This window comes from Ochlerotatus camptorhynchus, unplaced genomic scaffold (genome assembly GCF_037179485.1).
Source record: "Ochlerotatus camptorhynchus isolate MF236.1 unplaced genomic scaffold, CSIRO-AGI_Acam_v1.1 ptg000077l, whole genome shotgun sequence".
NCBI lineage: Eukaryota > Metazoa > Arthropoda > Insecta > Diptera > Culicidae > Ochlerotatus > Ochlerotatus camptorhynchus.
This window is the reverse complement of record NW_027040567.1, coordinates 10,587,274-10,605,137: the sequence shown is the minus strand read 5'-3', so window position 1 is coordinate 10,605,137 and position 17,864 is coordinate 10,587,274. Positions and strand designations below refer to the sequence as shown.

At 41.6% G+C, this 17,864-nt stretch overlaps 3 protein-coding genes across 3 annotated transcripts in view; 1 reads left to right on the top strand and 2 right to left on the bottom strand.

The window, feature by feature from the left end:
- The window catches only part of hay (ATP-dependent DNA helicase hay), an 89,243-nt gene that overhangs the window by 55,353 nt on the left and 16,026 nt on the right, over positions 1-17,864 (bottom strand). The gene's annotated exons all lie outside the window — the stretch shown is intronic.
- The window catches only part of E(z) (histone-lysine N-methyltransferase E(z)), an 18,012-nt gene continuing 4,748 nt past the window's right edge, over positions 4,601-17,864 (top strand). Inside the window, exons 1-3 of the mRNA XM_065217511.1 lie at positions 4,601-4,864; positions 4,924-5,795; positions 7,188-7,288. Coding sequence (XP_065073583.1) covers positions 4,740-4,864; positions 4,924-5,795; positions 7,188-7,288 — 1,098 coding nt within the window. The 5' untranslated portion in view covers positions 4,601-4,739. The remainder of the gene's footprint in view (positions 4,865-4,923; positions 5,796-7,187; positions 7,289-17,864) is intronic.
- LOC135697646 (uncharacterized) overlaps positions 13,030-17,864 on the bottom strand; it is a 7,638-nt gene continuing 2,803 nt past the window's right edge. The window contains exon 4 of the mRNA XM_065217427.1: positions 13,030-13,228. Coding sequence (XP_065073499.1) covers positions 13,030-13,228 — 199 coding nt within the window. The remainder of the gene's footprint in view (positions 13,229-17,864) is intronic.

Genomic DNA, 17,864 nt, shown 5'->3' with positions numbered 1-17,864 from the left:
GACGAGATTCGTTGCTACACGATCCTTCCATTTTCGGCGGAAGGCCGACCCCGCACAACGAACGTCAATCATTAGTCAACCAACCCTTCTGGGAACTGCGGAGGAAATGGATTTGCACCGAATTTTTCACCGCCTGAGTATCATCCGTCGGAAAACTGGAAACCAACACCGAGACCAACACCTGCCGGAACACACGTCGGACTGATGAAGGACGCACCGCTGACCCGAAACGGACCAGCCAATTTTCCAAACTGAACTACTTGTCAGAGTCCACCAACCCGTACACCCTGCAGGACAATTCGATCAACTCCAAGGTCTACAGCGCCTCCAAGAACAATCGCTTCTCAGGCCAGCAAAAATCGCATTCTCCACTTTTTCAATAACCCACCCGTATGCCGTCCGAGGATCTGCTGCTGACTGCATTCACCATCAAGGACTGGCACCCGTCACAAGTGCGAATGTTCCCGCTGAAATCGGGAAGTTCCTCCTCCGGATTGGTCGAGTTCCCGAGCGTAGCCCTGGCGGTGAACGTCATCATGAAGTGCAACCACAGCGCGATGATCAAAAATGCACAAACCTCCCGTTCATTATGAAGCTATGCTTCTCCTCCTTCAAGAAGATGAACGATGCGTGGAGCAACGAGAACACCGAAAACACGTTAGCTTTGAAAGAGCGGAAGCTTTTTTCTGAGAAAGGAAAGGATTTTCCTTTTTCTGTGTAGTTAATGATTCGTAATTATAATTTCTTATTGTGTTAGTTGGAAGTGCAAAAAGGAACGAGAGTAAAAATAATTTGTTGAACTATTTGAGATTTTGCCAAGACGGTCCTCCAACATTATGTTGGACGATTGAATGGTTGGTGTAGCAGCTACCGCCATGATATTCGAGCAGTTCGAATGGTCGGGTGGTATAGTTTTTGTTTGGTTGTTGACTTTCCGCTTTGAGCACCGCTTGTCGTGACCGGCCCAAGATTTCCAGCGTCGACCACGGCTACACAAATTAGCGATGTAGCTCCCACGGCTGCGGCTGATTCCAATGCTGCTGCTGTTCCTTCTGCTGGTCCGTCTCCTCTAAAATTCGTCAAAAAAGACGGACCAGCAGCATCATTGGAAGCAGCCGCAGTTATGGGAGCTGCATCGCTAGTTCGTGTAGCCATGGCCGGAAACCTCGGTCAGGACAAGATACCACTGTCAGCTGTTCTTCGTATGGGAGGAAATGTGGATGCGACTGCCGTCACGGGTGTAACGATTTTGAGAATCCATTGCGTGACTTGATGGTGATTCACGGTTGTTTTGAAAATAATTTGACTAGGAGTGGCAACATCAATAACAAATTTTGACACATGCACACCAACAATCAATACGAAACTAACGATTTTAAATTGGCTCACCTTTTTAGTAGCCTATTGGTCCCAAGCAAACGATTAACGTACCCTATTCTAGTTGAAATTCTATTACTACACTATGTTTGTTTTGATTCGCTATGAAAGTTTGACAGATAACATCAGGGGTGTGTGGATTCATGCAGAACATGCAGGGGTGAGTGAAATAGCTTGGGACTGCTTGGGACCGTTGTTCTGGTACTGAGTGAGCCAAAAATAATAATGATTTTCTTCGGGACCCAGTGGTCTTAGAGTTATCTCTATGTGCACACTGCGCAGGCGCAGAAAAAGTTCAGTGTTGCCAGTAACTTTGAAGATCATAAAAATTGTAACCATTGGTGCCAAACAACGTTAATGACTGCACTCGGGTGTGCCCCAGTTTGATTTTGGCACACTGTGTAGAGTGACCAACCCCTTGTCAAAAAACATGATGTTTTATTCATTTTATTCGATATGGGAACACGGCCAATCATACCAGCTCAGCGACTGAGAATAATTGACTCAGAGAATTTTCTTTCCATACGAAATTTACTCAGATTTGGAAGAAACTGCAGTTACTCATAAGCTATGTTGGTATGATTGGCCGTGAATGAATAATGGGCCCAGTGCCTGATATGTCAGATTATGCTGGCGGTGAAAACCTTGGTTAACAAAGTCTAGACACTAGGTGGTCGGGAAGAGATCAATCACAATAGCCAGAAATTTGAGATTGCTGTCTGGGAATCATAGCTGGACTCATGCACAGGGTAGCTCCCAGGCCGACGAATATGCACATTCTCCTCATGATAGGCTTGCGTGTAATATTACCCAGCTAAACCTCTCCGCATACAGTAGCAAATCGAAATAATCAGTTCCCATTCCCGGAAGCTGATGATGATATCATAGAGGTAACTCTAAGACCACTGGGTCCCGAAGAAAATCATTATTATTTTTGGCTCATTCAGTACCAGAACAACGGTCCCAAGCAGTCCCAAGCTATTTCACTCACCCCTGCATGTTCTGCATGAATCCACACACCCCTGATGTTATCTGTCAAACTTTCATAGCGAATCAAAACAAACATAGTGTAGTAATAGAATTTCAACTAGAATAGGGTACGTTAATCGTTTGCTTGGGACCAATAGGCTACTAAAGTCGTGAGCCCATTTAAAATCGTTAGTTTCGTATTGATTGTTGATGATATTCTCTGATACATTTACCATATACTTCAACATAAGAAAAAATAATAATAATGAAGGCAAATGATGCAGCACTGGAATAACAACGTCGTCTCAAACGTCAGTTTGGTCCACATCAGAGTGAAAAACCTGGCAGTAATTATCTGTCACATTGCATAATATTAGTATCGATTTTAAATTGGCTCACTACTTGACTAGCCTATTGGTCCCAAGCAAATCGATTAACGTACCCAATTCTAGTATAAATTCCAGTACTACACTATGTTTGTTTTGATCTGATATGAAAGTTTGACAGATAAAATTAGGGGTTCGTGGATTTTCGAGGGGTGCATCGATTAGCTTGGGACCGAAGCTGAGCCAAAAAGTTGAGCACGTTTCTTCGGGACCTTCTTGTCTTAGAATTATCTCTATGGAGTTACCTCTATGTCTATAGGCTGTCTTGCAATGAGCACTCATACATAGGATTTCCAGTGAAAACTAGAGTGCTCATTGCAAGACAGTCTATATAAAACGCTGTACAGACTGGAGAGTTATAACATGTTATAACGGTTGTCAAATAATTGCAACACAGAAACCACCATCAAGATAGTGCTATAACATGTTATAACTCTGTAGTCTGATCGTACTATAATAGTACGTTCAGACTACAGAGTTATAACATGTTATAGCGCTATCTTGATGGTGGTTTCTGTGTTGGAATTAGTTGACAACCGTTATAACATGTTATAACTCTCCAGTCTGGACAGCGTTTAAGCCATAGTCTGCACGGCGAATGAGAACGACCCAAATTTTAGCTTAGTCAACTCATAAATCACATAAAGTGCAGGAACTATGCGATGAGTAAATTTGCCTCATGTTTTCCCAGCTTTTTCCAGGATTTTTCAGGGAAAAATTCCCGAATTTGAGAAAAGTAAATATTGGATTCACTCAGTCTACTGGTACTACTCCGAGACTGAATAAAATTTTCGTCAATTTCCTCATTTTCCAGCAGATTTTTTAGGTTTTCCACAGGAAACCATGAGACAAATTTACTCATCGCTGAGTTCCTGCACTTTTGGCGATTATGAGTGAACTAAACTCAAATTTGGGTCGTTCTCATTCGCCGTGCGCTTAATACCCATGCATGCACTCAAAGATAAATTAAATCAAAAAAGCTTAAAAAGTATGCAGATTCCCGCTTCACCTTATATATATCTATAGAGATTGCTGACGTTTAACGTACGCACACTACGTCACGCATACGTATAAGCAAATTGTTTTCATCGGGGAAAAAAACAAAAAAGATTAAAATTCAATCAAAAATTATTAAAATAGAATCAAAAATGATTAAAATTTATTCAAAAAGAGATAATCTACAACCCTACTAAAAATTGTATGGTTAATTTGCTTAACGACGTGTTCTGAGTATCATCCAAACCATTTGTGGAATAGTTCAATGATTTGAGGTATCGTTCGTTTATGGTTATTTTTTATTAGGGAATCTAATCAATCATGATTAAACTGGGATTGATATCAGATGCTTATTTTTTAGAAAGGGATTATTAATTTTTAATCATTCGATATTATTAAACTGAGTTTAATGTCAAATTGATTAAATTTCAAGCAAAATGGGATTAGTTCAATTTATCAGTGTGTTTACGTTTCGAGCTAGACCCTTCTGACATGTTTCCCCTGATTTGTAATACGAGTGTAAATAATTCAGTGCTAGCATTTGAAAACGGCGCAAAAGCCATTTGTAAACAAATGGTTTGTGGGCCCTTTACTCGCTACCCGAAGAACGCCCACGCAAACCAACAGCATCGTCAGGAAGGGGAAAATTTCCCCTACCCGATGTTGCTGTTGTGTCGCGTAGGTGTACTTCAAGTAGTGAGTAAAGGGCCCACAAACCATTTGTTTACAAATGGCTTTTGAGCCGTTTTCAAATGTTAGCACTGAATTATGAAAAAATTCGCCTCAAGGGTAAACTGTGGCGGGATCATTCAGCCGTTTGTTTACATCGATCCAGCGATTTTTGACGGGTTCGTTGAACCAGGCGGGATATTGCCGCTCAAAGCTAGCAGCAATTTTCCGCGTTTTTCGCGTCTGCTGTTTGCTGTTCATAAAATTAGTTTTAAACGCCTTTTTCATGGAAAATATCTAGTGTTATTCAATTGACTGTGCGTGCTGTGATTGAGGAAAACTATGATGGCCAAGGCCAAGCTAACACTCGACTGGAAGAAGCGGGTCAAGTCGGAGTATATGAAAATCCGTGCCAGCAAGAGGCACAAAAGAGCGGACGAGGTCAAGACGGCTTGGAACCGTAATCGGTGAGTTATTTGATTGGGTTGAAATTCCATCGTTTCTGATGGTGGTTTTTGTTTTGCAGTCAGAAGCTTCTGGATCTGCTGGTGAAGGAAAATGATACGTGGCTGTCGACCAATGCAACTTGGGTGCAGAATGAGACTGAACTTCCCCATGTGGAGTGCATGAAGAAGGCTGAAATTGTAAACCATGAAGGAGTCCATCAAACGATTCCGATTCGGGTGATCACTGCCGTGACCCCTATACCGACCATGTACACATGGGCTCCGACTCAGCAAAATTTCATGGTTGAAGATGAAACCGTTTTGCACAATATCCCGTACATGGGCGACGAAGTGCTGGACCAGGATGGTTCGTTTATTGAAGAACTGATTAAAAATTACGACGGAAAAGTACATGGAGACAAGGAGGGTGGCTTTATAGATGATTCGATTTTCGTTGAATTGGTTCATGCGTTGATGCAGTACACGGGAAGGGACGTGGACTCCAGCAGCAACGATAGTACCAAGGTTACCAGAAAGACTGCCATGGATGAGACTGCCAAAGATTCCCAGCCTTCCACCTCCAAGGCTACTAAAGGGAAAGGTGATAAAGATGATAGTAATACTGCTGCGGATACTGCGAAAGATGAAACACTGCCCAAACTCAAGCTGGAACCGTTTGTAGTTGTTAAGAAGGAAGTTATCGATGAGAAGCCCTTCCCTCCACCGATAATCTTCCAAGCTGTTAGCTCTCAGTTTCCCGACCACGGTACGCCGGAGGAATTGCGTGAGAAATACATTGAGCTTACTGAGCGCGTTGATCCGGAACGTCCACCGGAGTGTACTCCCAACATCGACGGGAAGCGTGCTGAATCCGTATCGAGGGAGCAAACGCTCCATTCCTATCACACGCTGTTCTGTCGACGTTGTTTCAAATATGACTGTTTCTTGCACCGTAAGTATCTGTACAGTTTCTTATGACAATTTTAAGGATTGTGAGCCATTGCAAATACTGCTCTTTTTGCGACTATTTCCATCCTTTCAATATCTTTGGCTAAACATTTGTATAATTAAATCTCGATCTTTCAAACTTCGATTGTTCGATATATCACAAAACACGTGAACTAAAACACTGCTCATTTGGCGCCGCAGGAAGTCACGTTGTTGGCGAGTCGCCGAATCGTAAGTTATATTTATAACAAACGAAGAAACACAGAAGAGTTTGTTGAAAGGAAATTTTAAGTGACCATTCTCACACGGATAGTTGACACCTAAAATTTAATGTTAAAATCTATGCCAAATTAGAAAAAAAAAACTCATGCTTCTTTCGCTCCAGGAGATGTGCCAGCTTTGTGTCATCTCCAATCAGTCATTCATACACACTCATCACCATACCATCACCACTCTCAATTCTTATCTACACTCAAAGAATAAATCACATATCCAATGGAAAGTATTCATTAGAATTTCACAGAACTTTCATGTGATATCATAATTGACCACTTTGTCAAGCAGTTTTGGCGTGACTTTCTACCAGCGATTCCACAAAACTGGACCAACTAATTTCTATTCTTTTATGAAACGCACAAATGATGGCTGCTTTTCTTGTGGTTCTACATCATTTTAACTGCTCGAATGAAGTGGTTAATTGGAAATTGCACCATAAAATCACATGAACCGTATGTGTCAAATGAAATTTAGGTGATTTATCATATAGAACATGAATGTTATGTGAAATTCAGATAGATATCATTGGTTTAGTTAATGGAAAAAATATTATGTGCATTCCCCAATGGAAACTACATGAACACTTTTTTCCGTGTATACTGTTGATCAGTTGATCATTGTTTTTCGTTTCTTGATTGGTCCCACTCTAATTGGAAGGAAAGTCTATCCCTGTTTTCGTTTGTTATCAGCTTTTTCGTAAAACGAAAAGCTACCATAGTTCACTGTTTAACCCTTATGTGCTCGACAAATTGTTTGCTTTTTTCTACACCGTTATTCAAATGGGGGCTTGGTTAAAACGCTCTAGTCACCGCAAAACTGAAATAAGTTTTTCTAATCGAGTGCATTTGACGGTTCGATTGGAACAACTTTTGACAGACATCCATACTTTCACTTAGAGGACTTTTTTAGACCTGGGTACCCGTCTGTCGAGCACATAACGGTTAAAATTCGTTTTTCTTTCATGAAACCAAATTGATCATGATAAACACTCTGTCGGCATCATTCATACAGGAAATTAATTGGCGCTCATTGTAGGAAGTTTTCGCAAATCTAATTGAGTAATCTTATTTTTGTTTCGATTTTTTGCGCTCTATTCTCCCATTCAATGTATTTGCAACAGGTCTCCAAGCTTGTCATCCGGGACCAAATCTGCAAAAGCGACGCTGGCCGGAGTTGAAGCAGCACACGAAGCCATGCAGTACGGCTTGTTATATGTTGCTGGTAAGTTTCAGTTAATTCTCTTCGGAAGGTATTTCAAGAATGTATTGTAGATCTTCAGATGGTATATAAGTCAAGGCTAACATTTCCAAAGGTTCTGATTGGTTCCGTTTTTCGATAAAATGTTTTAATTGCGTTCTTTTCATGCATTAGCAACGAACCCTACACTCAAAAAATAATTCACGTCACAGTTACGAGAAAATGTAGGTAGCTATCATCCATCCCTTTCTTCACGTAAGAATTACGTGATTCTATAGTAGATCTATGCCCTCTTCATTGAATGAAGCGTACCATTGAAGACAACAAATCAGGGGAAATATGTCAGAAGGGTCTAACTCGAAACGTAAACAATAACTTGGATCGTCGGTTTCTTACGAATGACTACATACTCACTCAAACCAACAATCAATACGAAACTAACGATTTTACATTGGCTCACTACTTGACTAGCCTATTGGTTCCAAGCAAATCGATTACGTACCCCATTCTAGTCAAAATTCTAGTACTACACTATGTTTGTTTTTATTCGCTATGAAAGTTTGACAGATAAAATGAGGGGTTAGTGGATTTTCCTATGTTTCGAGGGGTGAATCGATTAGCTTGGGACCGAAGAGAGTACCAGATCTGAGCCAACAAGTTGAGCACGTTTCTTCGGGACCTTCTGGTCTTAGAGTTACCTCTATGCTCAAACTAACTAAATTATCTGACAGAGAAATGTTTGTTCTATGAGTTAATGTAGTCAGAATCCGTGGGTGTGTGGTCATCAAGTTCCCGGTAAGGTGACAGATAAGCTTAGTTTCACCATAGAGGTAACTCTAAGACCACTGGGTCCCAAAGAAAATCATTATTATTTTTGGCTCACTCAGTACCAGAACAACGGTTCCAAGCAGTCCCAAGCTATTTCACTCACCCCTGCATGTTCTGCATGAATCCACACACCCCTGATGTTATCTGTCAAACTTTCATAGCGAATCAAAACAAACATAGTGTAGTAATAGAATTTCAACTAGAATAGGGTACGTTAATCGTTTGCTTGGGACCAATAGGCTACTAAAGTGGTGAGCCAATTTAAAATCGTTAGTTTCGTATTGATTGTTGGTATTTCTCTATGGAAAACCAGCACCAGTTTCACCACATGTGGATGTCAAACAACAGACAAGAATGTCATATGAAAAGAACTTCCCAACAAACAATTTTAGCTGCAGATCAGCTTATACAGACAAAAATTAGCTGCATAAGGCAATTTGCGGCTGTATAAGCTAGTCTGCAGCTAAGATTGTTAGTTGGGTTATTGATTACTTTCGTGGTGAAATGAAATAAATCCATACAAATTGAACCGAGTTTCATCTTCTTATACCATCGAATGGCAATTATAATAGTTTGGTTTCTTCAGTTATTTTTTGCTCCTTCAGATTATTGCTTTGAGCATAGTTGTGTTAAGAAGGCTTGTCCTGGGCCCGTAAAAAATGTATACTTTCCCGTGTTTCTCTTACGGGGTAAGTCTCGGGGTAAGTGCTGCTGAAATTAAACATTAGTCAAATTGCATGATATATTACATATTTAGCTTTAAGGGGGTAGTACACTTTGAACGTCCAAAAAGCAAGGCATTTTCGTTAATTTTTTTTGATCAATAAAACACTCAGGGAGGGCAAATATGTTATAACCCATTTATTAGTCATCCTTCGAACTACAATTTGTATTTTTTGAACTGGATTGGCGTCTCCCCGTGGCCGGTGCACCAGGTCGCGCGGGCGTCCTCGCGCGGAAGTCGGAAAACGGCGTGGGAAAATACTCCTTTCCATGTGATCCTGGAACATAAATCGAACAAAAATCCTGATTAGTAATGAAATTTTGGTTAGAAATACGTATTCCGATTTGTTTTTAAATTAATTTTTCAAAAGTTGTGGCCTTAGGAAAAAAAAGTCCATTTTTTCACCCTAAAAATGCTTACAAAATCGTGGATTAAAAATCCATTTTTGACAAAATCGAAAATGTGGATACGTATTTCTAAGCAGAATTTAATTCTGAACAAGAAAACGATATCCAAATTTGATGATAACTGGTTAGAGTTATTTCCCACGCCAGTTTGAAAAACCCCGTTTCGAGATAAACGTGTTTAAAGATAAAATGCTCACTCAGCGCGCCGGTACATGTTTTAGGAAATCGCTTCGTAAAGCGGTAAGGAATATTCTGGCGGACTTGGAGTCTTTTCTAAATTAAAGTATACATCCCAAGGAACATTTTAAGCAAAAAAAAATGCATTTTTTTTTTTGAAAAATCAAAGTGTACTCCCCCCTTAATGCATTTAAGGCCTTCAAAGTACAAAGTTCACCACTGTACAAGGGGTAATCAACTCTGCACCATGTGCCGATACACAGCATGGCACACTGTTCGGCACGTTAAGGTACACTTTGACAAGTAGGACACAAATAAATAAAAAATAAAACGGCATCACTGTTGAGCGTTGACGTTTTGCCAATCGTTGCTAAGGTTTACTACTCGGTTGAATACTTTGTTTAAAGGGTGTCCACGATGAAATTGCCACACACAAAATTGATTCGCAAAATTCGAGTTTTCATCCGATTGCCATCAAATTTTCAGGGATTAATAAATAACTATTAAACTTCATTTTACCATTTTACTCGTATTTTATTTACAGTCCATACGCAAATGCCCGCACCTTGGCCTTAACCCCGGCCATAAGATTCTGCACAACCTGTGAATCAATCGTTTTTTGCATGTAAACCCATACTTTCTTCAGTTCCTCGACTGTCTTCACTACCTTAGGTCGTTTAAGAAAGTGCTGCTTCATAATCGCCCAGTACTTCTCGATGGGGCGGAGCTCCGGAGTGTTGAAAATTTTCGGCACGAAATTGACCTTATTGTCCGCATACCACTTCAGCACGTCCTTGGAGTAGTGGCATGAGGCCAAATCCGGCCAGAAGATTGTTGGGACGTTGTGGGCCTTCAGGAGAGGAAGCAGCCGCTTCTGGAGGCACTCTTTTATGTACACCTGTCCGTTCATCGTGTCCTGGGTCACGAAAGGTGCACTCCGCTTCCCGCACGTGCAGATGGCTTGCCAAACCAGGAATTTCTTCGCAAATTTGGACATCTTCTGAGTGCGGACATGCTCCGGAACGCTGAACTTATCCTTGGCCGTGAAAAACAGGTTGCCGGGGATCTGTTTGAAGTCGGCCTTCACATATGTTTCGTCGTCCATGATGCAGCATTCAACTTTTGTCAGCATGTTGAGGTACAACTTCCTGGCACGGGTTTTGGCGGACTTGTTCTGCTTCTCGTCGCGATTAGGGGCCTTTTGTACCTTGAACGTTCGAAGCCCAGCCTTAGTTTTGGCCTTCTGGACAAAACTTCGGCTTAGGTGCAGCTTCTTAGTCACATCCCTAACGGAGGCGTTCGGATTTCGGTTGAAGGCCCCAACTACGCGGTTGTGATTTTTGGTGTTGTACGGAATACTTTTTCCTTCACTTCTGGGCTTCCGATCGGTGGTCAACCGTTCCTCGAACCGCTTAATCACTCACGACACCGTGGAATTCGCGATTAACAACGTTTTAGCGATGGAACGATGCGAGAGATCCTTGTTCTCGTGATGAATGCGCAAGATTTTATCACGCACGAGCTGTTCTTTCGACTCCATTTCCGCGAGTTTTGATCACAGGACTTTAAAACTTGCAGGATGTAAATAATGCACTATGAACTAAATCCACCCAAATTTTCATTAAATTCTACCCAACGGTTAAAAAGTTAGAGCAATTTCATAGTGTGGCAATTTCATCGTGGACACCCTTTATACAAAAAACTTTTTTTGTTTTCACACTGGTTAAACATCGATTCAATCAAATAATTTAAAAACGACAAACGGGTAGCCTCCGCTTTTGAGGACATCATTTTCCCGTACTATTCAACCGGATAGTAACACCTCAGTACCGGTGGTTTTATTTCCGGGATTATTATTTCGGAATTTCCCGAATCGTTGGCAATTCCCAACATAATATTATTTTCGTATAAATATAATTAAATATAATCCCGCGCCGTACGTCTAACACAGCTACACGGATAGAAATCTCCTTATACCTTTTGGTAAATTTCTATTGCTGATTATTCATAAAATGTATAAGTCAACTAATAAGCAGACGCCTTGCAAAAAGTTAATGAAGATCATGTGTCATATGAAATGTATAAGCGATCACACATACCTTTTATGCATTCTTATGGGACTTATGTGGTTTGTCTTATGGAATGTATAAGGCTGACGTTTTGGCAAAAATGTATAAGTGAAACACATAAAAAAAATAATTGATTTTCGTTTCGTGTAGCTTGGCCACCGGACGTTCATAACTTCCGGTTGATGTCCTCACCGTCGCTGATCTAGGTTGGCCGTCTCGCCCAGGTTGGGTACATATGATCCTGCCTTTCGGCCAGCAGTTCCGTGACAACTTCGGGTCAGCTATAACCACTATATCGTCGACCTCGATCGGCTTCGTACACGAAACGAAAATCAATTATTTAATTCATGTGTTTCACTTATACATTTTTGCCAAAGCTGATGCCTTATACATTCCATAAAACAAACCACATAGGTCCTATTAGAATGCATAAAAGGTATGTGTGACCGCTTATACATTTCATTTAACACATGATCTTTATTAACTTTTTGCAAGGCGTCTGCTTATTAGTTGACTTATACATTTTATGAATAATCAGCAATGGAAATTTGCCAAAAGGTATAAGGAGATTTCTATCCGTGTATGGACGAACCACTTGGTACGGCGAGTTATCTCGGGCAAGTAGTCGCTTCCAAAACAGGTTTGTTTGAACTTGAGATAGTCGCCAATTTTTCCGCAGCACGGCACCGCTGTCATCAAGGGTGCAGAGTGGCTTGACTCCATTGGATGTCCCGAGTAGGAAGTGGTTGGGTGTCAAAGCAGGAGCTGAATCGTCGTCAACTGGAACGTGCGTAAGCGGCCGGGAATTGACCGTGCCTTCTATTTCGGGGAGCAGGTTGCGCAGAACCTCGTCCGACAGCTTCCGTGCTGGTAGGATTGCCATCAGATTCTTTTTGAAGGAACCGATCAAGCTTTCCCAGCTACCGCCCATGTGCGAGGAAAAGGGAGGCAAGAATTCCCAGCTCGTTTTGGCATCGATGAACTCCTTCATTAGCTCCTCTTGGCTTACTAACTTTTCCGCTTCCTTTATCTCCCGATTCGTTCCGATGAAATTTATGCCGCGGTCGCTGTAGATCACTCGTGGTTTTCCTCGTCGGGCGACGAAGTTCCGAATCGCCATGACGCACGAGTCAGCGTTGAGGGAATGAACGACTTCGATGTGAATCGCACGTATCGTGAGACAGGTAGCGAGCATCCCCCAGCGTTTCGCAACTCGGCGGCGAATGATGACCTCGTACGGCCCGAAGAAGTCAACGCCAGTATGGGTGAATGGGCGTTCGAAAGCGGCAAGTCAGCCATGATCGGCGGGCGCGGAATTACTCGGTCGTTTTTACAGCGTTGGCAGTCTCTTCGTACTTTCGTGTAGGTCAAGCGAAGTTTAGGTATGCTGTACTTTTGGCGAATCTCATTGATCACGGTCTCGTGATTCTGATGGTGGTATTGTGCAACGATTAACTTGGTGGTGGGGTGGTCACGGGGAAGTATTATAGGTACTTAGAATCTTCGGTCGCATAATGACAAGCGGCGATACGTCCTCGCATCCTCAGGATCCTATTTTGATCAATCCAGGGCGTTTTCTGGTGCAGCACACTTGACTTGGGAATCGAGCACTGCTGCTGCTGCTGCTGCTTCCGAAGAACTGCTATCTCGTCCGGGTAGGCTTGTTGGTTGAGCTTGACGAATTAGGTACGATTCGGCGGAGTATATTTCGCGGTCGGAGAATGGTCCGCTCCCGATTGGCTTCTGCAGTTTCTTCAGTCTACAGTTGACGGGAAACCGTTGAACAAGAGCGACCAATTTAACCAATCGCTTCCAGCTGGAGAATTTGCTCGTGCAAACTATCGGCTCTGGGACGATGAAGTGCGTCAATACACTAGGGCGAAGTTCTAAATTGACGGGATTCGTTCTAGTTGGTGATGAACGCGGCCAATCTGTTTCCAGGTACTGTAGGAACTCGGGGCCGTTGAACATTCTCGCCTTCGGGGCTAAATCAGGAAGTCCTTTCCATTTTGTTCCATCATCAGCTACGTTCAGATCTGTTGGAACGTATCTCCACTCTCTCATCTCCGTGGTGTCCAGGATCTCGCTAACCCGGAACGCGACGAATTGCAATTAACGTCGATGGTCGGAATTAATCCAGCACAGTACATCTTGCGAGTCCGACCGGCGACCAGTAGTAGCAACAGGAGATTCGGACTGAGAGGGCATTCGATACGGATCGAGCTAGCCTGGCGCCAACCAACGCTGCTTGAAGTTCTAATCTAGGAGTGGATAGAAATTTCAACGGAGCGACTCTGGTTTTAGCAGCCACCAATCGGCATTCCACTACGTCGTCTTGAGCGAAGCGCAGATAACAGACCGCAGCAATCCCACTGTCACCAGCGTCTACAAACGTGTGGAGCTGGATATCTTCACCATCCGGAGTGGTTCGTGTGCGGTAGCATCGAGGAATGCTGATTTGTTCAACTTGTGGCAGTACTTGCAGCCATGTTTGCCACTTGTCGAAGAGAGCATCATCGATTTCGTCGTCCCAGTCGATTCCGGAACGCCATACGTCCTGAAGCAGAACCTTCAAGTACATGAGGAAGTGCGCGATCAGTCCGAGTGGATCGAACATGGACGTGAGAACGCGTAACATCTCACTTTCTTCGTTGGATGTCGTTTACCTTCCAAAAGCGCTTGTCCGTAGCGAGTCCATCCTACTTTGTACGTAAAAGTATCCGAGTCGGTGCACCACCACATTCCGAGCACTTTCTCAGTGGCTATTTAGGTATTCTTTAAATCGTGAATCTCTTCAAACCTAGCAAAACTAAGTTCGAATCACAGCAAAAATCCCATAGGTTCGTTCATCCACACCATGGGCGGTTGAGAGCGTCTTGTCGATACAGCAGTCAAGATGGCTGAAACGGGTTACCTCTAGTGACGATTCGTTTTCGATTGAAAAATGCCCGACAGTTGTCTTTGATGGTAAATTTGGAAGACCACACAAACAATGTCATCAATTCAAGCAAATGGAACCCAACTATATAACGGGGATGGCGGAAAACCTACTCTATGCGGTTATTCGTACGAAAAGAAGAATACCATGCATCCTGCGAATATCGGATTTAAGTTTGGAACGGTGAGCATCGAGCATGTATAGCTCGATGAAGCCTCACATTCAGTATTGGAAAACTTCTCCAAAAATCAATACGACTCACGAACTTATCCAACGCTGCCATTCACGCCCACATGCCTTACACATAAGTACTGGAGGCTTATTCCAAAATACGTTTCTTATTTTTGAACTAAACATTTTGTACCGTCGTGGGTATCCAATTTCGAAGCGTACAATGAAGGATCTTCTGCGAGAGCTGAGCTACATTAACAACATTTAAGGAAGGTACAAATCGGTTTTTTCATCTCTCTTTACCAAATTCCCTTTTGAAGAGGGATGGTGAGGGGTGCCCCCCCCCCACCCGCCACCACTGACAAAAAGAGATGAAAACCAACCCGCTCAAGTACCAACGGTCAGTTGTTATTTGAAGGAAGGCATCCAGTCGTAGGTTTGGAAATTGCAACTATTGTTTACCCCTACCACGATATATAACTCTTCCAAAGGGAGAATTTGGTAAAGAGAGATGAAAAAACCGATTTGTACCTTCCTTAAAAGTTGTTCTAGCTCGCTATTCTAATATCTATATGCAATCTTCACACTGCCGTACTCTAACGGAACTATCAACTCTATGCTTTCATCTACTCCATCTATCGTATAAAAATTACCACTACAGTCTGTTATTTGAAATTAGCATCTTCAACTATGTACATTAACAATTTTGTTATGGAGAATGAACAATAAATAAGAACAAAAAATTATCATAGGGGAGGCGGCAAGATTCTAATTCCGGGTTTGCCGAGGATCTTCTGGGATGGCCCTGCATTCTTCCTCGAATATTATACCCAGTCATTAGTTTCATTTAGTATGGACTTCAATCAGCTGGGGGATATCAATACGTATTAATCCCAAATTATAAGCTCTTGAATCACGAATCGCTAACATTTATCATCTGTGTGGAGCTGAATGGATTGAGGGGAAACTTCTCTAGTTCTATACAGACCTACAGGCGCTTCTACCATAGAGGCAACTCTAAGACCAGAAGGTCCCGAAGAAACGTACTCAACTTTTTGGCTCAGCTCTGGTACTATCTTCGGTCCCAAGCTAATCGATACACCCCTCAAAACTTAGGAAAATCCACGACTTCTTCTTCTTGTTCGCATTTCAAGCTTATTGCTTAGCGCATATTAGCTTATTGCGTGCTCTCAACTTAGTGTTCTAAATGCACTTCCACAGTTATTAATTGAGAGCTTTCGATGCCAATACCAATGCACGAATTTGTATATTGTGTGGCAAGCACAATGATATCAACAATCAATACGAAACTAACGATTTTAAATTGGCTCACTACTTGACTAGCTTATTGGTCCCAAGCAAACGATTAACGTACCCCATTCTAGTCGAAATTCTAGTACTACGCAATGTTTGTTTTGATTCGCTATGAAAGTTTGACAGATAAAATGAGGGGTTATTGGTTTTTCCTATGTTTTGAGGGGTGAATCGATTAGCTTGGGACCGAAGAGAGTACCAGAGCTGAGCCAAAAAGTTGCGCACATTTCTTCGGGACCTTCTAGTCTTAGAGCTACCTCTATGATTATACCATAGAGGTAACTCTAAGACCACTGGGTCCCGAAGAAAATCATTATTATTTTTGGCTCACTCAGTACCAGAACAACGGTCCCAAGCAGTCCCAAGCTATTTCACTCACCCCTGCATGTTCTGCATGAATCCACACACCCCTGATGTTATCTGTCAAACTTTCATAGCGAATCAAAACAAACATAGTGTAGTAATAGAATTTCAACTAGAATAGGGTACGTTAATCGTTTGCTTGGGACCAATAGGCTACTAAAGTGGTGAGCCAATTTAAAATCGTTAGTTTCGTATTGATTGTTGCTAGCACCATCTATCATCCACATTCCCAAGCATTGATGTGCAACTAGAGCATCCCCCGTTCATGCCATTTTTCACCAGTTGCTTTTCCCTCGTTCTATCAACGCGTCAGCTGTGTTGAATAAAAACAAAACAGATGGAATTCAGTGATGTTGGTTCTACTAAATTTTCCGTAGATCTATAGAATTGATTGAATTCTGCAGAAATAAGGATCCATAGGGAAAATTCACAGAAGGTAAGACTTTTTTTAGTGATTTGTTTTGTTTGTTTAGTGTGCTTATTCTTTTGCTGGAAACAAGTTTTTAAACGAGGTAATGTATCACTAATTAGTGCCCTTTCTACCACTGCTCATCACTTTAAAGTGTGTACAGCAAAAAAATATAATATGTATCAATCAATGAAATTCATGGTGAAGTATTGAACATCAATAACTGCTAAAAGGGGTAAAATTGATAGAATATTACAGTCATCAACATGATTTGTTCTCGAATTCTGTGTACATCGTACAACGTAATATTAGGAACGGAAAGACTAATGTGCAGCAGTTTTGATGTATTATTCAACAGTTTTTTTTTCTGTATTTGTCAGATGTGGTATGTGTCTCCAGTGGGATGCCTTGACCACTTATCATTTTCAATGGAAATACTAGAAGGAGAGATGAGCGGAGAGAATGTTTTGAGCCAAATGAACTGTCAAAATCTGAGCCAAACGAACATTCCCATTAGATTTTTTCCGAGGATTTCTTATTCTTACTAGATTAAATTTGAGAGTATTGCATTCGAACAAAAATTCAATCACCTTTATGTTTCGTCTGCTTCTCAAATTCAACTAGTTTTTGGAATCAAAAGCAATATTCTAGCTTTATTGACTAATTGATCTTAGTCGGTTAATTAATGGCACCAAAAAATGAGCAAAATATTGCGATGCAATCAATTATTAATTTACACGTAAATCGAATCAAAAGTAAAAGTCATGTGAAATGCTAAGTTTTAGCAAGGGTTGCTAGATAATTTAGATACAAATCCTTGCTGCCGAATTGTATTTTGTTTTCTCCGCCTATGTCTCCCTCTGAGTATTTCTAATTTTCAAGAGCTGATATCTACTAACTAGACGTGAAAAAGAACTGGCATCACTGATAAGTTCGAAATTTGGTGGCTTGCTCAATGCTTCAGTAGCGCCACCATGACAAATGCAAGCACATTCCCAACTAAAACATTATTTGTGATGAATGTGATTGTGAGTGTTATGTATGTTTGTCTGTGCTATAGGTTTGAGTGATATCTTCGAGGATTCGCACTTCTGCGTCGATCAGATACTTGATAACTGGTTCGACGATGTTGTTCCTAGTGGGATTGAACTCTCATCCGTTCAGGTTCTGGTATGAGTGAGTGATATTTAGAATACAGTA